The 23294-nt window shown below is 40.9% G+C and overlaps 1 protein-coding gene and 1 long non-coding RNA gene across 2 annotated transcripts; one reads left to right on the top strand and one right to left on the bottom strand.

Annotated features, from left to right (window-relative positions):
* Nucleotides 1–7710: 7710 nt before the first annotated feature.
* Nucleotides 7711–14048, top strand: LOC129857510 (serine/threonine-protein phosphatase 2A 55 kDa regulatory subunit B delta isoform-like). Its single transcript, XM_055925837.1, has 10 exons — nt 7711–7881; nt 8048–8122; nt 9668–9765; nt 10446–10611; nt 10693–10805; nt 10918–11095; nt 11246–11410; nt 11521–11690; nt 12179–12270; nt 12387–14048. Exons 1-10 carry the CDS (start codon nt 7875–7877, stop codon nt 12664–12666), a joined length of 1344 nt encoding a protein of 447 aa, XP_055781812.1. The 5' UTR covers nt 7711–7874; the 3' UTR covers nt 12667–14048.
* On the bottom strand, nt 13956–21557 carry LOC129857521 (uncharacterized). Its single transcript, XR_008759913.1, has 2 exons — nt 21311–21557; nt 13956–14826 (listed from the first exon to the last, which is right to left on the bottom strand). It is a non-coding gene; the product is annotated as an uncharacterized LOC129857521 (long non-coding RNA).
* Nucleotides 21558–23294: the final 1737 nt, after the last annotated feature.

Here is a 23294-nt window from a genome sequence, read left to right as displayed (position 1 = left end):
TTCTCATTTAAATATATGCAGCCTGTTGTCCAAAATTGATGGGGTTAGGATTTGGGCTAAGTCAACTGATACTGATGTAATTGTGTTTTCTGAAACCTGGCTCAGCAAGCCTGTTCTTGATAAGGATATTTGAATAAATGGTTACAATGTGTTCCGCACTGATCGAGTTAAGGTGGGGGGGTGGCTATATATGTAAAGACTAAATCTCTTGTACGTGTGGCAAAGTCTGAAACTATTTGTCTTCTCTGATGCAACTTATGACTAAACTTTACAGTGAAATGATCTTGATTGGTGGTCTCAACTGGTGTTGGTTAAAGCTGGTGTCTGATGATTTAAAAATGTATTGTAATTCTATGAATCTTACCCAGTTGTTTAACTCACCCAAATCTCAAATGTCCAGAGAAATCTACCCTGATTGATTTGATATTGACAAATGTTCCACATAAATATTCTGCGGTTGGTGTTTTTTGTAATGATTTAAGTGACCGTTGTGCTGTTGCTGCTGTTAGAAATACTAAGGTTCCTAAGACAAACCCACACTTTATTTGTAAGAGAAATTATAAGAGTTTTGATGAGCAGGCTTTCTTTCATGATTTGTTTTATTTTGACTGGAGCAAGATTGAGCTTATCCCTGATGTGGAAACTGCCTGGAAATTCTTTCATTATGTTTTTTTCCAAATAGTAAACATACATGCCCCATTCCGCAGGTTCAGGGTCAAAGGGCGGGATAATCCATGGTTTTCTTATGAGCTGTCTTGTATTATTCACGAAGGTAATCTAGCCTGGGCTAAAGCAAGGAAATCATGTTCTGATGCTGATTGGCTTCTTTTTAGGAAATTACGAAACGAGTGTTATTTTCTTCTCAGGAAGGCCAAGTCTGAATATTTTGTGTCTGTTAATAACCTGAATTACCCTAAAGATTTGGAAGGCTTTAAGTCTATGTCTGGAAACAGTAATGTTATGAATTGCCGTCATGTGTATTGAAGGACTTTGTTGCTGTATATGACAAAACTGAAATGCTGAATTGTTTCAATGAGCACTTTGTATCACCTCATAGGCTGTTTGATTCAGTGTCCTCTGTCTCTGTACAACCCTGTGTGGATGAACCAGCAAGAGCTGGTCAAACTTTTAGCTTTTTGCCATTCTCAGTGCAGGAGGTACATAAAGCCTTGAAATCCTTAGATCAAAGTAAGCCTGCAGGTCCTGATCTTCTTGATCCCTGCTTTTTAAATCTGGCAGCTGATTTCATAGCTGAACCACTTACATATCTGTTCAATCTAACCCTGGAATGTAGTCAAATTCCAAAGATCTGGAAATCAGCATTTGTCATACCACTTTTAAAAGGGGGAGATCCAACTATTTTAAATAAGTATAGGCCGATCTCAAAGCTGTCAACACTGGCAAAAATACTTGAAACCCTTGTTAATGAACAGCTAAAATAGTTTTTATATACTAACTCTATTTTATCAATGTACCAATCAGGCTTCAGGAAGAAGCATATCTCAATTACCACAGCCATGAAGGTTTTACATGATATCAATTAAGCCCTTAACAAAAAACAACACTGTCAAACTTTTTATTGATCTCTAAGGCTTTAGACACAGATGATCATGCTATACTGAGTCAGAGATTGTCGAGCGTAGCTCTTTCAGAGCATGCAGTTGCATGGTTTGCTAACTATTTGCATGATAGTGCACTCAATTTGGCCTCAAGTCTGTTAAATTGTCTGTAATGGTGTGCCCTAGGGCTCTGTATTTGGTCCCCTTTTATTCACTATTTATATACAGTTGAAATAAAGGGCGCCACCCGGCTTCCCACCTGGGCGAGCTGGACTGGCCGGCTGAGGCGTGACAGCCTGACAATCCCGCTGCAGAGTAGAAGTCCCATGGGCCGGGTGACACATGACGTGGGATGGGAACCTGCCGAGCCAACCGGGACAAGGAAACCTCTCGAGCCAGCTAGGGCATGACAGCACGACGAGCCAGCATAGGCACCCCTGGTTCCATCAATGGCGGGCCACGGGTACGATGTCACCAACAAAACAAATGGACCGGCTGAGGCATAAGAGCCCGACGAGCCGGCCGAAGCATGACGTGGGATGGGAACTTGCCGAGTCAATCGGGGCAGGGAAACCTCTCGAGCCAGCTAGGGCATGACAGCCCGACGAGCCAGCTTAGGCACCCCTGGTTCCATCGGTGGCGGCCCCCAAGTCTGACGTCACCATCAACAAAACAAAACCCTAAAAAACGTCCTGATGTTTCTTGTAATGGTAGTAGCTTTCTATAAGGCCCAACGCAGCAGATGAGAAGCAGGTACAGGGAGTGAACCATTTAATACAGATGGACATGCAACGGAACAGGGACAGCGTATGGACATAAACACGACACAACAAACAATGCTACTACAGAGAACAACACAGAGGAGCAGACATATATGCAGGGGCAATCAACAAAGTGAGGGAGTCCAGGTGAGTCCAATGAGCGCAGCTGCGCGTAATGATGGTAACAGGTGCGTATGATGACGGGTAGCCTGGCACCCTCCAGTGCCAGGGAGGGAGAGCGGGAGCAGGAGTGACACTTAACAAAAAATTTAAGCTGAAGTTGGGATTTTACTTTAGAAATAAGGCCTGTTTTTCTTTTGAAGTCAGAAGGAGGCTAGTATCAGCTACATTTATGCCTATACTAGACTATGGGGTATTTTATATATGAATGCTTCCGCTCATGTCACGACTTCTGCCGAAGTCGTTGACTCTCCTTGTTCGGGCGGTGTTCGGCGGTCGATGTCACCGGTCTTCTAGCCATCAACGATCCATTTTTCATTTTCATTGGTTTTGTCTTGTCTTCCCACACACCTGTTTTCAATCCCATCCATTACCTCTTGTGTATTTAACCCTCTGTTTCCCCTCATGTCTTTGTCAGAGATTGTTTCTTGTTAGTATTGTTTTTTATGTGTATAGGTGCGCGACGGGTCTTCGTACCCATATTTGTTTGTTCTTTTCTTATTAGTGTTATGGAGGATGTATTTGGACTTTCATTAAAAGACTCCATTTTACACTCCGTTTGACTCTCCTGCGCCTGACTTCCCTGCCACCTATACACACGACTCTGACAGCTCAGCATTTGAGATCAATTGACACCGTTTACCATGGAGCATTGAGATTTATTTTAAACTACAAAAGCCTTATGAACCACTGCACTTTATATACCAGGGTTGGCTGGCCTTCTCCAGTCAATCATAGGCTCAGTCACTGGTATACTGGTATCACTGGTGTCTTTACAAAGACATTTTACCATTTTATTTGTGCATTTTTATAATCTCCGCATATGTGATTCCCACCGTGAAGCATGGAGAAGGAGGTGTAATGGTGTGCGGGTGCTTTGCTGGTGACACTGTCAGTGATTTATTTAGAATTCAAGGCACATTTAACCAGCATGGCTACCACAGCATTCTGCAGCGATACACTATCCCATCTGATCTGTGCTTACTGGGACTATCATTAGTTTTTCAACAGGACAATAACCCAACACACCTCCAGCCAGTGTAAGGACTAATTGACCAAGAAGGAGAGTGATGGGGTGCTGCATCAGATGACCTGTCCTACACAATCACCCGACCTCAACCTAATTGAGATGGTTTGGGATGAGTTGGACCATAGAGTGAAGGATAAGCAGCCAACAAGTGCTCAGCATACAGTTGAAGTCGGAAGTTTACATACACCGTAGCCAAATAAGGTAAATAAGGTTTAACTTGGGTCAAACGTTTCGAGTAGCCTTCCACAAGCTTCCCACAGTGAGTTGGGTGAATTTTGGCCCATTCCTCCTGACAGAGCTGGTGTAACTGAGTCAGGTTTGTAGGCCTCCTTGCTCGCACATGCATTTTCAGTTCTGCCGACAAATTTTCTCTAGGATTGAGGTCAGGGCGTTGTGATGGCCACTCCAATACCTTGACTTTGTTGTCCATAAGCCATTTTGCCACAACTTTGGAAGTATGCTTGGGGTCATTGTCCATTTGGAAGACCTATTTGCGACCAAACTTTAACTTCCTGACTGATGTCTTGAGATGTTGCTTCAATATATCCACATAATTTCCCTCCTCATGATGCCATATATTTTGTAAAGTGCACCAGTCCCTCCTGCAGCAAAGCACCCCCACAACATCATGCTGCCTCCCCCGTGCTTCATGGTTGGGATGGTGTTCTTCGGCTTGCAAGCCTCCCCCTTTTTCCTCCAAACATAGCGATGGTCATTATGGACAAACAGTTCTATTTTTGTTTCTTCAGACCAGAGGACATTTCTCCAAAAAGTGCGATCTTTGTCCCCATGTGCAGTTGCAAACCATAGTCTGGCTTTTTTTATGGCGGTTTTGGAGCAGTGGTTTCATCCTTGCTGAGCGGCCTTTCAGGTTATGTCTATATAGGACTTGTTTTACTGTGGCTATAGATACTTTTGCATCTGTTTCCTCCAGCATCTTCACATGGTCCTTTGCTGTTGTTCTGGGATTGATTTGCACTTTTCGCACCAAAGTACGTTCATCTCTAGGAGACAGAACGCTTCTCCTTCCTGAGCGGTATGATCGCTGCATGGTCCCATGGTGTTTATACTTGCGTACTTTTGTTTGTAGAGATGAACATGGTACCTTCAGGTGTTTGGAAATTGCTCCCAAGGATGAACCAGACTTGCGGAGGTCTACAATTTCTTTTGATTTTTTGATTTTCCCATGATGTCAAGCAAAGAGGCGCTCAGTTTGAAGGTAGGCCTTGAAATACATCCACAGGTACACCTCCAATTGACTCAAATTATGTCAGTTAGCCTATCAGAAGCTTCTAAAGCCATGACATCATTTTCTGGAATTTTCCAAGCTGTTTAAAGGCACAGTCAACTAAGTGTACGCAAACTTCTGACCCACTGGAATTGTGAAATAATCTGTCTGTAAACAGTTGTTGGAAAGATTACTTGTGCCATGCACAAAATAGATGTCCTAACCAACTTGCCAAACCTATATATATATAACTATATCAACCACTCCAAGCATTTTTTGGAGTGGTTGAAAAACTAGTTTTAATGACTCCAACCTAAGTGTATGTAAACTTCCGACTTGTGATCAATGTTCAATGACTATGTACATACTGTAGGGCAGCATTCTCTAAGAAGCAGGGTTAAGTACAGGGTGGTAGCCGGCTAGTAACAGTGACACGAAAGTTCAGGGCAGTGTACTGGGCGCCTTCTTCATACTGTCTGTGCGGATGGACCGTTTCAGGTTGTCAGTGATGTCCTTTACAGACACTTTTTTACTTGAATTGCATTACAAACACTTTTAAAGGTAGGCCTAGGTTACATTTCAATGTACAACCTTACATTGCACTTCAATTCAGTCATCAACATTAAGTGTGGGATTTTCTGTTGTCTCAATGAAGTTGCAAGGAGTAGGGCCGAGCCTAAATGACTCAAACATAGACAAAACTGTCTACAGTTAGGGATGGATGGATGGGAGGATGGAACTGAGCGAGTGGGAAATGGAGTCCCTTGAGACGGCAAGAACGAGATGTATATCAAGAGAAGTGCACTATTATCATAAGAAGACGTATTTTTTTTATTTTACCTTTATTTTACCAGGTAGGCAAGTTGAGAACAAGTTCTCATTTACGACTGCGACCTGGCCAAGATAAAGCAAAGCAGTTCGACACATATAACAACACAGAGTTACACATGGAGAAAACAAACATACAGTCAATAATACAGTAGAAAAATAAGTCTATACAATGTGAGCAAATGAGGTGAGATAAGGGAGGTAAAGGCAATAAATAGACCATGTGGCGAAGTAAATACAATATAGCAATTAAAACACTGGAATGGTAGATTTGACAGTAGATGAGTGTGCAACGTAGAAATATTGGGGTGCAAAGGAGCAAAATAAATAAATACAGTAGGGGAAGAGGTTGTTGTTTAGGCTATTTATAGATGGGCTATGTACAGGTGCAGTGATCTGTGAGCTGCTCTGACAGCTGGTGCTTAAAGCTAGTGAGGGAGATAAGTGTTTCCAGTTTCAGAGATTTTTGTAGTTCGTTCCAGTCATTGGCAGCAGAAAACTGTAAGGAGAGGCGGCCAAAGGAGGAATTGGCTTTGGGGGTGACAAGTGAGATATACCTGCTGGGACACGTGCTACGGGTGGGTGCAGCTATGGTGACCAGCGAGCAGAGATAAGGCGAGAATTTACCTTGCAGGGTCTTGTAGATGACCTGGAGCCAGTGGGTTTGGCAACGAGTATGAAGCGAGGGCCAGCCAACGAGAGCATACAGGTCGCAGTGGTGGGTAGTATATGGGGCTTTGGTGACAAAACGGATGGCACTGTGATAGACTGCATCCAATTTGTTGAGTAGGGTGTTGGAGGCTATTTTGTAAATGACATCGCCAAAGTCGAGGATTGGTAAGATGGTCAGTTTTACGAGGGTATGTTTGGCAGCATGAGTGAAGGATGCTTTGTTGCGAAATAGGAAGCCAATTCTAGATTTAACTTTGGATTGGAGATGTTTTATGTGAGTCTGGAAGGAGAGTTTGGAAGGAGTTATTTATTTATAGTTAGTATATTTGGATTACGGAGGAGGAATGGAGAGAGAAAGAGAGGCAGAGGAGGTCGAAGCGATAGAGGGAGGAAGAGGGTGAGCTTGAATTGGTTAAAACATTTGGAAAAAATTGAGATGGTTTGTTAGAATAATGGTGGTAGTGGTAAATGTGAAAGTGGACTGGAGGGGGAGATTCTCTGTGTTTGTGATGCTTGTTATTTGGTTCGATGCAGACAGGGTGTCCTGAATGGAGAAACAGAAGAGTCGTTGTGTTTTGTTTTGTGTGATGTTGAGTCGTTGCTCGACAAAGTGATGTTAGGATATATCAGTTATCCCGTACAAGCTTTTGTACCGAATACATAACGTTGTTACAAGGTGTCAAGCTACTGGGCATGTGGCAGCAGTGTTTAGGAGGGAGGTTCCTAGGTGTGAGAAGTATGCAGAAGGGCATGAGACAAAGGTATGTGTAACATTAGGGTAAGAAGCAGTATGTTTTAATTGTAGGGATGCCCATGGGCCTGGGAATCAAAAATGTCTGGTGACAAGAGAGGCAGGTTGAGGCTACCAGGGTTAGAGTAGTGCAAAAGTTACTGCATGCTGAGGCAGTGAATAAAGTAGAGGCAGATGGGTCAAGTGGGAGGGATCCTAAGGGGAATGGTGTGAGTAGTAGATCTGTACCAGTACAAAGGGATTGGCCAACAAGTGATATATAGTTCAGTAAGATTGGATTTTTCTTGTGTTTTATAGCAATGATTATCAACTGTACTACAGGGATGGAACATACAGTAAGTCACAGAAAATTGAGGTTGTGGTGGCAGCTGCAGAGAAGTATTTGGGTGTAAGAGATTTGACGTCTGAAGAGTTACAGGGTGTGTTGAGTGGTGGTGTCCCATCCTTTCAGGTTGTTGGCCTGAGGTATGACTCAATAGATTTAGTGGAGTCGGGTGGTGGGTTTTAATGAGTATGGTAGGGTATTTGTTGGTTTATAAGCAAAGTAAAAGGTGTCTAGTTGGTGGCGGTAATGCAACATTTATTGGATGCCAACCGCTGTTGAACCTCATCAAAGAAGATGGATGGATTGATGGATGGTGGGGGTCTGGATAGATACCTGAAAGATGCTTGGAGGCATGTCGAAATAACGTCATTGTGTCACGCAATGTGCGCCATTTTGGATGGGAAAAAAATCACAGACGATTTCCGTGATCTGATCCCGACTCTTCACCTTGCTTGTGGATGTTGACTATTTTTACCCCACGCAAGTTGCATTGGTTGAATAAGCAGTGTTCAGTAATATCAAACTCTGCTAAATGAAACAATGGCAGGTAAGCTACTTTTGTAGCTAGGAAAGGGTCCCCATACCACTCACTCGTTGCTGTGTGGCCTGAATGCAAGTTTTAACTAGGCTAGCTAACGTTAACTGACAACACATCATTTGACTAAATGGGTTGGTGAACTGGCGCTAATTATTTCAATATTGTTGTTATGCAGGAGTTGCCGGTGGAAATGATTTTCAGTGGTGTTTCTCACAAGTGAAGGGGGCAATAGATGAAGATGTTGCGGAAGGTGAGTAGCTAATGGTAGCTTGCTACACGTTAGCGTTTGAGCTCAAATGTGATACTGTTAGCTAACTTCCGCCAACTACGCCTTTGACTGACTGTCTTTTCAAGAACAAAGATGTCATGACACTGCATGTATATAAGGAGTACTACTGGGCAACGCGGAGTTTGTTTTTCTAACTAACTAGCTAACGTTACCTTAGCTGGCTTCTCTTGCTTACGGTCGGCTAGCATTAGCAAGCTAACGGTATAACTACCCAAACAACTGTCCCCAGTAACTTATGTCCCGCACATTTATGTAACATATAATACGAATTAGGCAGTCAGAGTACGTATTAGATATTGTAATTTTTGTAGGCTAGTAAGATAAATCCCCTGTCGTAAACTAACGAGTTATCTTGCTAGCGTAGTTATTAAGTTAGCTAGTGTGGGTGCGATTTGTCAATGACGTCAAAGGTCTGCGTCGGGAACATGGCAAGTATACCGTTTTTTAAATTCGTTTTTTATTGAATTTCTATACATTTTGAAGGATACAAATGTGTTACAAAAATCTATGCGCCCTTCCTAAAAATTCTAACACGAAACATCACAAACAGATAAACACAAGAACAGAAACACCTACAAGGTTTTTACATTCAAATAAATTTGAATAGCTTAGTGTATCAATTGATTTCATTGCCTTATTGTTACAGAGCATAGTATTCAATGTTGTAAAGCAATTCTTTAAATCTACCTTGAAAAATAGTGAAAATGATGTTGTTTTTTAAAATAAATGTTATGGATGTAATATTTGGCAAGACTTATATTCAAATGAATCTCTACCTTTTTGTTAGTGGATTATCTTATCAAAAAACTAAAAGAACCTCACAAGCTTGCAGATGAATGTCCCTACCAAATCTTTTACCCAAATCCAGCTGAAGATCCACCCAGAACATAGTCACATACACACATTGGAAATACAAATGCCCCAAGTGATTCTGGCCCAGATTGACAAAATTTACATTTCTCATAAACACTTCTAATATATTTACTGATACTATGAGTGTTTCCCTCACTTTGTTAGTGAGCACATATTGTATGATAAAGTACTGGTGCTTTTATGACAACTGTGAACTAGAAGGGGATAAAAACAAGGTCAAATTATTACGTTTGTGATATGCAGGTCCTTAAGTCGGAGCTCTAAAAAAAAGTTTCCGACTTGGAATTCTGAGTTGGATGACCGGTCAAAATGATTTTCCCAGTCGTAGCTAGTTATTTTTTTCTCAAGTTCCCAGTTGTTTTGAACGCGGCATACATTCTGATAGGGAGAGAGTAACATTTGTGTGTTTGATTCTTTCAAAGTAGAGGTAGAAATGTACAAACTGCTCTGTCGACTACATTGCATAGTGTGCACCCATGAAAGTTTCACCATGATTGTTTTTTGTACCAGGTGTTGTCATTTTGCTGATGTGTGTCTAATGTATAAGGATAACCCTTAAATGTATAAGGATAACCCTTATACACTTAATCATGCTCCAGAATCCAGATTTTATGGTACATGTCCTCCTTTCAGCTGATATCATCTCAACGGTTGAATTCAACCATTCTGGAGAGTTTCTAGCAACTGGAGACAAGGGAGGCAGAGTTGTCATATTTCAACATGAACAGGAGGTGAATTTTATAATTACCAACTACATTTATTTTCATAAACACTAGCTAAGTTTCCATCCAATTGGCGACAGATTTTCATGCAAATATTCTAAATCAGCATTTTCCCAACAGGGATGATTCCATCAAATTGACTTGTTGCGGATAAAAGGCTGTGCGTGATGACGTAGTGCACATAAAAATTACTTTTGCGGTTAAATTCCCATGTACCGGTTTGCATCCCATTTTCAACTCTACTGATGTTTTTTTCACACAAAAAAGTTGCGTTTATAGCGAACGTGTCCACTGGTATTGGCACATGCGCTCTACAGCTCGCAGATACTGTGCAGGTATAGCCTAGGCTACATGAGATTAATATTGACAAAAGAGACAGATTCCACCTCCATTTCTTGCGTAATACATTATACCGACACAAAGATCCCACCTTGTCTAGCGTGTTTTGTTGACGTTTGGAAAATTGACCGCCAAATTTGCTGTTTTCGTCAGACCTGTAATGACATTTTTTTTTTTTATCCTTCGTTCTTTACTCGCATAAAAAGGTTGGATGGAAACCTTGTTACTGACATACATTTTGGATTCAGCTATGATAGGTTGTTATGGAAAGAAATTATGAAAATTCTAATTATATTACATGTTTAATATCAACGTTTGACACGCAGTGCACGTCTACTTTTCTCTTTCAGTGTAAAAATAGACCACACCTGCGAGGGGAATACAACGTCTATAGCACATTTCAGAGTCACGAACCTGAATTTGACTACTTGAAAAGTTTAGAAATCGAGGAAAAAATTAACAAAATAAGATGGTTACCCCAACAAAACTCTGCTCACTTTCTGCTCTCAACAAATGGTAAGAACTTTTTGCTTGAACCTACTAAGCTTTTGGTCAGGTTGTCTTCAGCCTGAACATATACGTTTTTGTTTTATACAGATAAAACGATCAAATTGTGGAAAATCAGTGAACGAGACAAGCGGGCTGAGGGTTACAACTTGAAAGACGAAGACGGACGTCTCAGGGATCCCTTTAGAATTACCTCCCTGCGGGTTGGTTTAATGTTGCTTGACCGTTAAGATTTCAGCAAACACTGTACAAGAACAAACACACGCAGCATGCTTATCGCTTCCACCTCTGAATAAATCTGTCCTGTGTTTATAGGTACCAGTGCTGATGCCCATGGATCTCATGGTAGAAGCAAGTCCTCGGAGGGTGTTTGCCAACGCTCATACATATCATATTAATTCCATTTCTGTAAATAGCGATCATCAAACGTACCTCTCCGCTGATGACCTAAGAATTAACCTATGGCATTTGGAAATCACTGACAGAAGCTTTAGTATCCTTTGTCTGGAAAGTTATCTGTCCTGAAGTCTTCAGCATCATGGCTTTTAGATGCAAATGTTAGCTTTGTCCGAACTGCCCTGTATTAGCCTATATGATCCTTTTAGACTCATTTCAGTTAATTTCCTTAACAGTGTGTTCTCAGACATTGTAGACATCAAGCCTGCCAACATGGAGGAACTGACAGAGGTGATCACAGCTGCTGAGTGCCAGCCAAACCAATGCAATGTATTTGTGTACAGCAGTAGCAAAGGCACCATACGCCTCTGTGACATGCGAGCAGCAGCACTCTGCGATAGGCACACTAAGTGTGAGTATCCGTAGAGCCTTGTTCTCTGCATTCTAAATGATGTTCATTCACAGATAAATGAGCTTTGATTGTCTGTCATTTTGAGTATCTCTCCATGTTTGTGATTGTAGTCTTTGAGGAGCCTGAGGATCCAAGCAGCAGGTCGTTCTTCTCTGAGATCATCTCGTCCATTTCTGACGTGAAGTTCAGTCACAGCGGGCGCTACATGATGACACGGGACTACCTCTCCGTCAAGGTGTGGGACCTCAACATGGAGAGCAGGCCAGTCGAGACATATCAGGTACTAGGGCTGGGAATTATCAGGGACCTCAATACAATATCACTATACTTAGGTGCCAATACGATATGTATTGCGATTCGATGTTCCAAACATATTGCTCACCATATGTCTGCTGCATAGAGACGAGAGAGCCATGAGAAAACGAGTTTTGATCAGTCATGAAAATAATAAAGTGCTAAAAAATAAATTCCCTATTTAAAAATAAGATGAAGAACAAGCTATGAAGGACAAATACTGAAGTTTTGGTGCAGGTACAACCAACTAGTGCAAAAATAAACTTGTAAAAAAAATAATATCACGATATGTAACTATCCATTTTTCCCCCAATCACTATAAGATACCTAGCTTGCTCTTCCTAGTGATAACATTACAACTAACATCATTTTCAGTGTGGTCTGCTTACCCACAATTATCGAGTTGGGTATAAGAAAATTGTTGGAAAGACGCAATTATTTTCCAAATACACTAATCAACGTTCTCCCGTCCAGGTTCACGAATACCTTCGCAGCAAGCTCTGTTCGTTGTATGAAAATGACTGCATATTCGACAAGTTTGAGTGCTGCTGGAACGGTAGCGACAGGTGAGAAACCTGAGCACTTTCTCTGTTTTAAGGCAATCTGCAACTACTATGTTGTTCTTTGGACAACTTTTCTGCCAATATGTAAGTTTTAATTATTCATTTCTTTCATTTCTCAGTGCAATCATGACTGGCTCCTACAACAACTTCTTCCGGATGTTTGACCGCAACACCAGGAAGGACATTACACTGGAGGCCTCCAGGGAGAGCAGCAAACCGCGTGGCACACTCAAACCCCGCAAAGTCTCCACTGGAGGCAAGAGGAAGAAAGACGAAATTAGTGTGGACAGCCTGGATTTCAACAAGAAGATCCTGCACACCGCCTGGCACCCCAAAGAAAATGTAATCGCTGTGGCGGCCACCAACAACCTGTACATTTTCCAGGATAAGATCAACTAAAAAAAGAATTGGACTCCATCCTGAGGACAAGGCTTTACTGTTCCTGCGTAGTTAAGCCTAGTGGTTTATTCGTATCAGAAACTAACAGCCCTATCGTCCTCCTGGTGGCACTTTTCTCCTTTTGTTGCTGCAGGAGGTTGATTGGTCTGCCTGTTTTTTATTTTGAGTCAGAGGTTGATTTTGCCTTGGGTGAATCGGTGCCAGGGCATAGATCGGACCCTGAGAGCCCACCTTATGTTGAATCAATGGAACGGCACTCCCAAGAGGTCAAACTCTTGAACATTGGTGTTTGTGTTGACATTTTCAGCCTTTATTTCATAATCTAACAACCAAACTATGGAAAGCCCTGAAAATGACCTCTTGTCATTGTTATAACACCCTCTTTTGGGCCTTTCTAAAACATGATATTTCCTGGGTTTTAGGCCTACCTGTTAACATTCCCCCATTGACCATGCATTCAGGCCAAAGCACTTGCAACAGGTCATGAATTTGGAAAGTGGACCTTTTTCTTTTCTCTACCCACTCCCTCCTATCCCCAATTTATCCCCCAGACATGGTAATCTCACTGACTGTATCTATTCAAGTACACCTTTATGGTGTCATCCACTTAATAAAAGTAACTAAAACTACAGCTATGTGTTTTAATATTTAGAACTGTATTAAATCATGTTCTTAATTGCTTTGCATGTTTTTATGTTGTGGAGGTGGAAAAAAAATTCTGTCACTGCGGTCTTTTGAGTAGTTCTCTCAAGTTATCTTCAAAGGAACTACTCCGAAGTTTCAGAACCACCGTTTGAGACCGATCATGTGCAAGTGTCGAGATATTTATTTGTGTTGCTCTCATTTAAGATACAGGCTGGAAACTTCATGGGAGGAGATGCAAGACAAAGGGAATCTGCAGCCTTAATACCTACGTCTATCAATGACAGCTACTGGTTATGTCCCCAAATGTTTTACAAACCTTATGTGCATTATTTTTAAATTCTATTTTATAGATTTCTCATTACTGCTGCTATTTGTGGCTGTCTGTGAAAACACTAGGTATATAATTAGTCAGAGAAAGAGTACTGCACACCATACCGCTCTATTGATATACAGATTACCTCCAAAACATGGAAAGTTGATAGTTCTTCGTGTAGTAAGAGGACATTCCGACAAGCCTCTTACATGTGCCCTTAAATCAGTTATTGGGATCAAAAGTGCATACTTTGTTTTCCAAGTTATCAATGCAAAAATGAAGGTTGAATTGACATATGTACTGATTACAACATTAAAAACAGGAACAGTGGTAATAAAGCATTTCTCTGTTTAATAATTAACATGGTGGCAATGTATTCACTTGTTTATGTTGACCAAAGTTAAATAAAATAAAATCATGTTCATCTGCATTATGCCTCCATTCATTTAAACAGGTGAAGTGAGTCTGATGGTATACTGTAGATGTCTATTCAGTAAGTTGCAGTGTTCAGAGAAAATTATGGCATGATTTCAAATGCAGCAGGTAGCCTAGCGGTTAAGACCTTTGCTGGTTCAAATCCCGAGACTAGGTGAAAAATCTGTCAATGTGCCCTTGAGCAAGGCACTTAACCCAAATTGCTCCTGTAAGTCACTCTGGCTAAGAGTGTCTGCTAAATAACAAACATAAATGAGTACTGAAAAAGTACAATGTAAGTAGCAAAGCGATCAAGTTCTCAAAGAAAATTAGTGAAGGAAATATTTCACAATTCATTTTCATTCACATGAATCATTCCCTTGAGCATAACAATCAGGCAAACCACAAACTCGACATGCAAAAGAAAATGAGATAAACATGAATGCCGATAATCAGCCATCGATATAAAACAACATTCTAAATACTGCGAGGAACAAGGCAGCACAAGCAGTTCCTGATTCAAGGCATTTCTGGGAGAAAGAAGCAGTACAAAGTATTCACCAAGGTGAAGAAGATAAGATTTGAGGCAATCAGCTAAAATGGAGAATGCTACAACAACCCCTTCTCCCTTGATTCTGAAGTTGTCCCATTTGAAGGCATGCCAGCTGTATGATTCCGAAGTTGTCCCATTTGAAGGCATGCCAGTTGTATGAGTCACAACAGGGGTGACTGGTGTCAGAACGCAGCATCAGCATCAGAAGGTGCTGAGACATCTCCCAATGTATATCCTGAGAAGACAGAATAGCAAAGAAAGGTCATTAAAAATGTTCATTTGATTGAAGTAAAAATTCATCATGGCTGCAAATTTAAACCACCAGAAGACTTTTTTATTTATTATTATTTTTAATGGCTGCTGGGTAATTTCATATGCGTTCGTGGGCATAAAATTGAGCAGATGCTGCACAAGTACACTGATTTGCAAACCAAATGGATGGTCTAGCGCAGTGGTTCCCAAACTTTTTATAGTCCCGTACCCCTTCAAACATTCAAGCTCCAGCTGCGTACCCTATTGCACCAAGGTCAGCGCACTCTCAAATGTTGTTTTTTGCCATCATTGTAAGCCTGCCACACACACATTATACAATACATTTATTACATATAAGAATGGGCACAAATAATAATAATCTATCATTTTGCTCTTTATTTAGCCCTCCTACATATAAAACCTTATTTGTTCATCAAAAATGGTGAATAACTCACCACAGGTTAATGAGAAGGGTGGGCTTGAAAGGATGCACATAACTCTGCAATGTTGGGTTGTATTGGAGAGAGTCTCAGTCTTAAATCATTTTCCACACACAGTCTGTGCCTCTATTTAGATTTCATGCTGGTGAGGGCCGAAAATCCACTCTCAAATAAGTACGTGGTTGCAAAAGACATCAGTGTCTTAACACTGCAAATTGCCAAGGTAGGTTACTCTGAGCGCAGCCCTATCCAGAAATCTGGCAATGGCTTCTGATTAAATAACATTTTCACATAACCGCTTGTTGCAATTTCGATAAGGCTCTCTTGTTCAGATATCGGTAACTGGACTGGAGGCAGGGTATGAAAGGGAAATTGAATATAGTTGCGGAGAGTCCCTGTAATCCTAGATTCAGATCATTCAGGCAATAAAAAACATCACCCAGATGGGCCAATCGTGTGAGAAACTCGTCATCATGCAAGCGGTCAGACAAATGAGAATTATGGTCAGTAAAGCTCGTGTCTCATTTTTTTTTTTTAAACGTGTCAATACTTTGCCCCTTGATAACCAGCGCACTTCTGTATGTTGTAAAAGCGTTACATGGTTGCTGCCCATATCATTGCATAATGTAGAAAATACACGAGAGTTCAGGGGCCTTGCTTTAACAAAGTGAACCATTTTCACTGTACAGTCGTGGCCAAAAGTTTTGGGAATGACACAAATATCAATTTTCACAAAGTCTGCTGCCTCAGTTTGTATGATGGCAATTTTCACACAATCCAGAATGTTATGAAGAGTGATCAGATGAATTGCAATTAATTGCAAAGTCCCTCTTTGCCATGCAAATGAACTGAATTCCAAAAAAACATTTCCACTGCATTTCAGCCCTGCCACAAAAGGACCAGCTGACATCATGTCAGTGATTCTCTCGTTAACACAGGTGTGTGTTGTGAGTGTTGACGAGGACAAGGCTGGAGATCACTCTGTCATAATGATTGAGTTCGAATAACAGACTGGAAGCTTCAAAAGGAGGGTGGTGTTTGGAATCATTGTTCTTCCTCTGTCAACCATGGTTACCTGCAAGGAAACACATGTCGTCATCATTGCTTTGCACAAAAAGGGCTTCACAGGCAAAGATATTGCTGCCAGTAAGATTGCACCTAAATCAACCATTTATCGGATCATCAAGAACTTCAAGGAGAGCGGTTCAATTGTTGTGAAGAAGGCTTCAGGGCGCCCAAGAAAGTCCAGCACGCACCAGGACCGTCTCCTAAAGTTGATTCAGCTGCGGGATCGGGGCACCACCAGTACAGAGCTTGCTCAGGAATGGCAGCAGGCAGGTGTGAGTGCATCTGCACGCACAGTGAGTCGAAGACTTTTGGAGGATGGCCTGATGTCAAGAAGGGCAGCACTTCTCTCCAGGAAAAACATCAGGGACAGACTGATATTCTGCAAAAGGTACAGGGATTGGGCTGAGGACTGGGTTAAAGTCATTTTCTCTGATGAATCCCCTTTCCCATTGTTTGGGGTATCCGGAAAAAAGCTTGTCCGGAGAAGACAAGGTGAGCGCTACCATCAGTCCTGTGTCATGCCAACAGTAAAGCATCCTGAGACCATTCATGTGTGGGGTTGCTTCTCAGCCAAGGGAGTGGGCTCACTCACAATTTTGCCTAAGAACACAGCCATGAATAAAGAATGGTACCAACACATCCTCTGAGAGCAACTTCACCCAACCATCCAGGAACAGTTTGGTAATGAACAATGCCTTTTCCAGCATGATGGAGCACCTTGCCATAAGGCAAAAGTGATAACTAAGTGGCTCGGGGAACAAAACATTGATATTTGGGTCCATGGGCAGGAAACTCCCCAGACCTCAATCCCATTGAGAACTTGTGGTCAATCCTCAACAGGCGGGTGGACAAACAAAAACCAACAAATTCTGACAAACTCCAAGCATTGATTATGCAAGAATGGGCTGCCATCAGTCAGGATGTGGCCCCGAAGTTAACTGACAACATGCCAGGGCGGATTGCAGAGGTCTTGAAAAAGATGGGTCAATACTGCAAATATTGACTCTTTGCATCAACTTCATGTAATTGTCAATAAAGCATTTGACACCTATGAAATGCTTGTTATTATACTTCATTTTTCCATAGTAACATCTGACAAAAATATCTAAAGACACTGAAGCAGCAAACGTTGTGGAAATTAATATTTGTGTCATTCTCAAAACCTTTGGTCACGACTGTAGTGTCCAAAACGTCTTTCAAGCCGTCAGGCATTCCCTTGGCAGCAAGAGCCTCTCGGTGGATGCTGCAGTGCACCCAAGTGGCATCGGGAGCAACTGCTTGCACGTGCCTTACCATTCCACTGTGTCTCCCTGTCATGGCTTTTGCGCCATCAGTACAGATACCAACACGTCTTGACCACCAAAGTCCATTTGATGTCACAAAGCCATCCAGTACTTTAAAAATATCCTCTCATGACGTCCTGGTTTCCAGGGGTTTGCAGAAGAGGATGTCTTCCTTAATTGACCCCCCATAAACGTAACGGTCATATACCAGGAGCTGTGCCAGGCCCGCCACATCTGTTGACTCATCCAGCTGTAACGCAGAGAATTCACTGGTTTGTATATGGAGCAGTAATTGTTTCAAAACTTCTCCTGCCATGTCACTGATGCATCGAGAAACAGTGTTGTTTGATGAAGACAATGTCTGTATAGTTTTTTGGGCCTTTTCCCCCAGCATTGTCCCAGCCATATCCACGGCAGCAGGAATAATTAAATCCTCCACAATAGTATGGGGCTTGCCTGTCCTAGCCACTCGGTAGCCCACCATATAAGATTCTTCTAGCCCTTTCTTATTAATGGTATCTGTTGCTTTTACACATGTCTTACTACTTGAAAGTCGTTTTTATTCTCGCTCAAAAAACTCTATGTGATTGGATGTTCATTTTTTGACTAGGCTACCTGTATTTGACATTGTATTGTCATTTCGCTGAACACTAGATGGTTGAATTTTATTCTTGGCAGTGAAACGAGCTACTCAGGTGAGAAAAAACTTCACCCAAATGTATAGCCCCATTGGAAAATATAAATGTACTGTTTTGTACTCTTATTTTTTACATTTTTTAAAATGTGAATCACATTGCGCGTAGCCCCTGTACCCCAGTTTGGGAATACCTGGTCTAGCGAATCGATTTGTACCCTAATTCTGGGGTAGGGTAGCCTAGAACACTTCTACAAACTATTTAAGTAATAATATGTTAGTAAATACCATTATAGTATTCAATAACATTTGCAATTTTTATATCAAAACCTACGTAAGCATTTGCTGTTTTATTAATTAGTTATTTTGTGGTATGTATTATTGCAAGAAAGAACAATTGATAACAACCCACATTTGATTGTATTTTATATTTCAAATACGGTTTGAACTGTTCGTGACCTAGTAACCTCTATGTGAAAGTCGAGCAATTGGCGTGGGACAGTTGGGACTGGTTTTAGACTGATCTCTGCAATTAATAAGAAAAAATACACTATCTCTCAGCTGCATCTCAAATGACTTTATGGTCTGCTGTGAAACAATACATTTTAATTGCTAAATATTTCCAATAGATGGCAGCATAAGACCATGATCAGCAAGTTATAGCCAACAAGCAGCAATATGATTGACATGAAATAGCATGCAACCAAAGACTATATGTCCCATGATTTTCAAAAAATGGTCATTCATTACTTTACAGTTACACACATACACACACACACACACACACACACACACATACATACATACATATACTACCATTCAAAAGTTTGGGGTTATTTAGAAATGTCCTTGTTTTTGAAAGAAAAGCAAAAATAATTGTCCATTAAAATAAGATCAAATTGATCAGAAATACAGTGTAGACATTGTTAATGTTGTAAATGACTAATGTAGCTGGAAATGGCAGATTGTTATGGAATATCTACATAGGCGTACAGAGGCCCAAAATCAGCAACCATCACTCCTGTGTTTCAATGGCACGTTGTGTTAGCTAATCCAAGTTTCTAATTTTAAAAGGCAAACTGATCATTAGAAAACCATTTTGCAATTATGTTAGCACAGCTGAAAACTGTGTTCTGATTAAAGAAGCAATATAACTGGCCTTCTTCAGACTAATTTAGAATCTAGAGCATCAGCATTTGTGGGTTCAATTACAGGCTCAAAATGGCTAGAAACAAAGGACTTGCTTCTGAAACTCGTCAGTCTATTTCTTGTTCTGAGAAATGAAGGCTATTCCATGCGCGAAATTGCCAAGAAACTGAAGATCTCGTACAACGCTGTGTACTATTCCCTTCACAGAACAGCGCAAACTGGCTATAACCAGAATAGAATGAGGAGTGGGAGGCCCTGGTGCACAATTGAGCAAGAGGACAAGTACATTAGTGTCTAGTTTGAGAAACAGATGCTTCACAAGTCCTCAACTGGCAGCTTCATTAAATAGTACCCGCAAAACACCAGTCTCAACGTCAACAGAGAAGAGGCGACTCCGGGATGCTGGCCTTCTAGGCAGAGTTGCAAAGAAAATGCCATATCTCAGACTGGCCAATAAAAATAAATGATTAAGATGGTTGACAGACACTGGACAGAGGAGCTCTGCCTAGAAGGCCAGCATCCCGGTGTCGCCTCTTCAATGTTGACGTTGAGACTTGTGTTTTGCGGTATTATTTAAGGAAGCTGCCAGTTGAGGACTTGTGAGGCATCTGTTTCTCAAACTAGACACTAATGTACTTGTCCTCTTGCTCAGTTGTGCACCGGGGCCTCCCACTCCTCTTTCTATTCTAGCTAACACAATGTGCCATTGGAACACAGGGGTGGGTGATGGTTGCTGATAATGGGCCTATGTACGCCTATGTAGATATTCCATTATAAAAATCAGCCTTTTCCAGCTACAATAGTCATTTACAACATTAACAATGTCTACACTGTGTTTCTGATCAATGTGATGTTATTTTAATGGACAATTGTTTTTGCTTTTCTTTCAAAAACAAGGACATTTCTAAGTGACCCCAAACTTTTGAACGTCAGTGTACATGTAGGTAGGGGTAAAGTGACCATGCATAGATAATACACAGCGGGTAGCAGCAGCATAAAAAAGGGGTCAAAGCAAATAGTCCAGGTAGCCATTTGAGTAACTAAATGTGCTTCTCTTAAAAAATAAATAAAAATAAAACTGTTTTTGCTTTGTCATTGTTGGCTATTGTGTGTAGATTGATGGGGGGGGGGGGGGGGACAATGTAATACATTTTAGAATAAGGCTTTAACTTAACAAAATGTGAAAAAAGTAAAGGGTTCTGAATACTTTCCGAATGCACTGTAAGGACACTTGGCACCAGAGGTGCGGATGTTTACTTTCTTCATGAGTTGTTATTTTTCAGTTTCGTCCTAAGAACTGATTGTAGTGGTAAAATAAAAGTTTGACATTTTTTGGCGCCATTTAGGGGAAATTGAATTCTTAGCACCACTTTAGTCAGAAGAGACTCTGCGACGGTTCATTTCAATGAATTTGCTGTGGCCTCATGCTAGTGTTCCAACTCAGCCAACGTTCTTTAGCCATTTTTCAGACTTTTATTGTCCAGCCTGCGTCTTTCTTTTTAAGCCAAAACCATGCCCGTTATGCAGAGGGGCGTTCTATGCGTCCAGGCTACTTTTGGCGGTAGGAGGTGGAGATAGGGTATCCACAGGAAAGTGTTGTTTTCCGACTTTTTGTGACGCCGGTACTAGGTTATGTCACTTGTATTTTCAATCTGTTGACACACTGCACAATAATGTAAACAACAGCCAAATGTAATCAACTGAACAGCACGTTTCATAGCAATCAGCTGTTAGTGTTTGCCTTTAGGTTAGTCTCAGCCATATTGTGTTTGACACATGCGAATTGCATCAGTATCGGAAAAAAAAGGATACAAAATATATACTATACAGACCTTCATACTGAAGGTCAGGTTGATAACACTACTCTGTGGATATTTTGTCTCACATCCCTACCTGCAAAAAGGACCAAGCACACGGACAACCGGTAAAGTACCACTTCAGCATTCTGACTTGTAGAGGTCGTGAGAGGAAACGTTCCTAATCCAAACACTCATTTCTGCCCGACATAATTTTAAATATGCAATTCAACGTTAGGTCTTCCTCCTAGTTAGCAAGCTACATATAATTAGATATTAGCTAATGGGATCTCTACGTGGCCATCTGGCAAAACAGCTTTGTTGATGTTAGCTAGCTAACAGGCCACATGACCAAGGAGCTATTGAAATTTAACATTTTGAAAAATTCATGTAAAAACGTGTGAGATAAAAATAGACAAACTAAAGGGTGTGCAATGTGTAGGCCCACTGACTGTGCATTCTGAACATTGTTTGAGTCCAGTAGGTCACATGACCATGGAGCTATTGAAATTAGAAAGTTTGAAAAATTCATGTAAAAACGCGAGAGATGAAAATTGACAAACTAAAGGATGTGCAATGTGTAGGCCAACTGATTGGACATTCTGAACCTTGTTTGAAGTCAGTAGGTCACATGACCAAGGAGCTATTGAAATGAGAAAGTCTGAAAAATGTATGTAAAAACGTGTGAGTGGAAAGTGGACAAACCAAAGGGTATGCAATATAGAAGGGTAGTCAGTGGACATTCTGAACTTTGTAGGTCACATGACCAAGGAGCTATTGAAATTCGAATGTAAAAAAAGTTTGTACTTTGTACTAACTAATTCAACTATGAATACAAAATGCTGCTCACATTTCCAAGTGTTTATTAGCTTTGGAAAGCAAATTAATGTCCACATCGTGAAAATAAGACCTGTGCAATGTTGTGTGCAATTTTTCCAACATCATGACACTTATTTGGAGTCTGTGGCTCAAGTGGTTTGAAAGCTATTGAGGTTTGAATGTGCGAAAATCCGCCGAATATCCAACTTGAAACTGTCTTTACCTCTGTAAGTTATGAGCAACACTAGGCAGCAGGAAAACGATTTAATGTAAGTACCTAACTGATGGGCTGTCATTGATGAACATCACGCATGTGCTGCTCATATGTACAACACAAACAAATCATTTTATAACTGACCTAAGATAGACCACTGCCTGTTGTTTACGATGGGAGCAAATGAATCATAGTGCCTGGGCAGAACAAGCAAGGTGGGCAGAGCCAACACAAAATAGTGAGATCCTATTGGTGTGTTATAGCATGTATTTGCATATTTCCGATAGGGAAGGCCTACTCTGTGAAGTGCGCGTGTGCAATAATCAAGGAAGTGTATAAACCCTGGATGATTCCCTAGGGGAGTTGTATTGGAGACACCGTCCAGCCATCTTGGTACTCCTCAATTGTAAAAAAAAAAAAGATTTAGGAAGCTATAGAAATGCATTTTATTAACGTCTACATTCGTTTTTGACACGTTTATTCTATTACAGACACCTTAATGCATACTTTTAAATTATATTATGTGAGCTAAACATACCTTAAGGAAACATTTTTCATTTTGTATTTCCTGTTGTATTTGTGAGTACTAATGTTACTGTCCCCACTACAAAAAAAAAAAAACTTAAATGAAAGTAATTGTGTCCTTTAATTGAAATACTGTAGAATTCCATTCATTCAGTACTTAGTTAAATAAAATATAAATCATATGAAGGACTGCTCCTACTAGGGAGTGCCAATATGGCCAACCGGTGGCTTCAAAGTCTCTCGATGGCGAATACATAGGATCTGATCCAGGGCTTTTATACTTCATTGGCAATAACTCAATTCGCCCTTGCACTCCTGCTAAAGAACGCATTTTTTTTAAAACTTGGGCAAAGGCTTAAGTCTACAAAAAGTTATCCACTCTGTTCATACAGATTCTAGTTTTGGAAACCGAAAACTGTATTATTTAATTGATGAGAAAATGTGTAGAATGTCAGCCAAATCCATCTCGCTCCATCTTTGACCACTGCTGGGTCATTTGGACTTCCTCTCATCACCATATTTG

Source organism: Salvelinus fontinalis, chromosome 1 (assembly GCF_029448725.1).
Source record: "Salvelinus fontinalis isolate EN_2023a chromosome 1, ASM2944872v1, whole genome shotgun sequence".
NCBI classification, from domain to species: Eukaryota; Metazoa; Chordata; class Actinopteri; order Salmoniformes; family Salmonidae; genus Salvelinus; species Salvelinus fontinalis.
This window is presented reverse-complemented; position numbering and strand designations above follow the sequence as displayed.

Coding starts and splice junctions, on each gene's coding strand:
- LOC129857510 (XM_055925837.1), top strand. Junction 9,766..10,445: donor TATTTCAACATGAACAGGAG/GTGAATTTTATA, acceptor TTTCTCTTTCAG/TGTAAAAATAGACCACACCT. Junction 11,096..11,245: donor AATCACTGACAGAAGCTTTA/GTATCCTTTGTC, acceptor GTGTGTTCTCAG/ACATTGTAGACATCAAGCCT.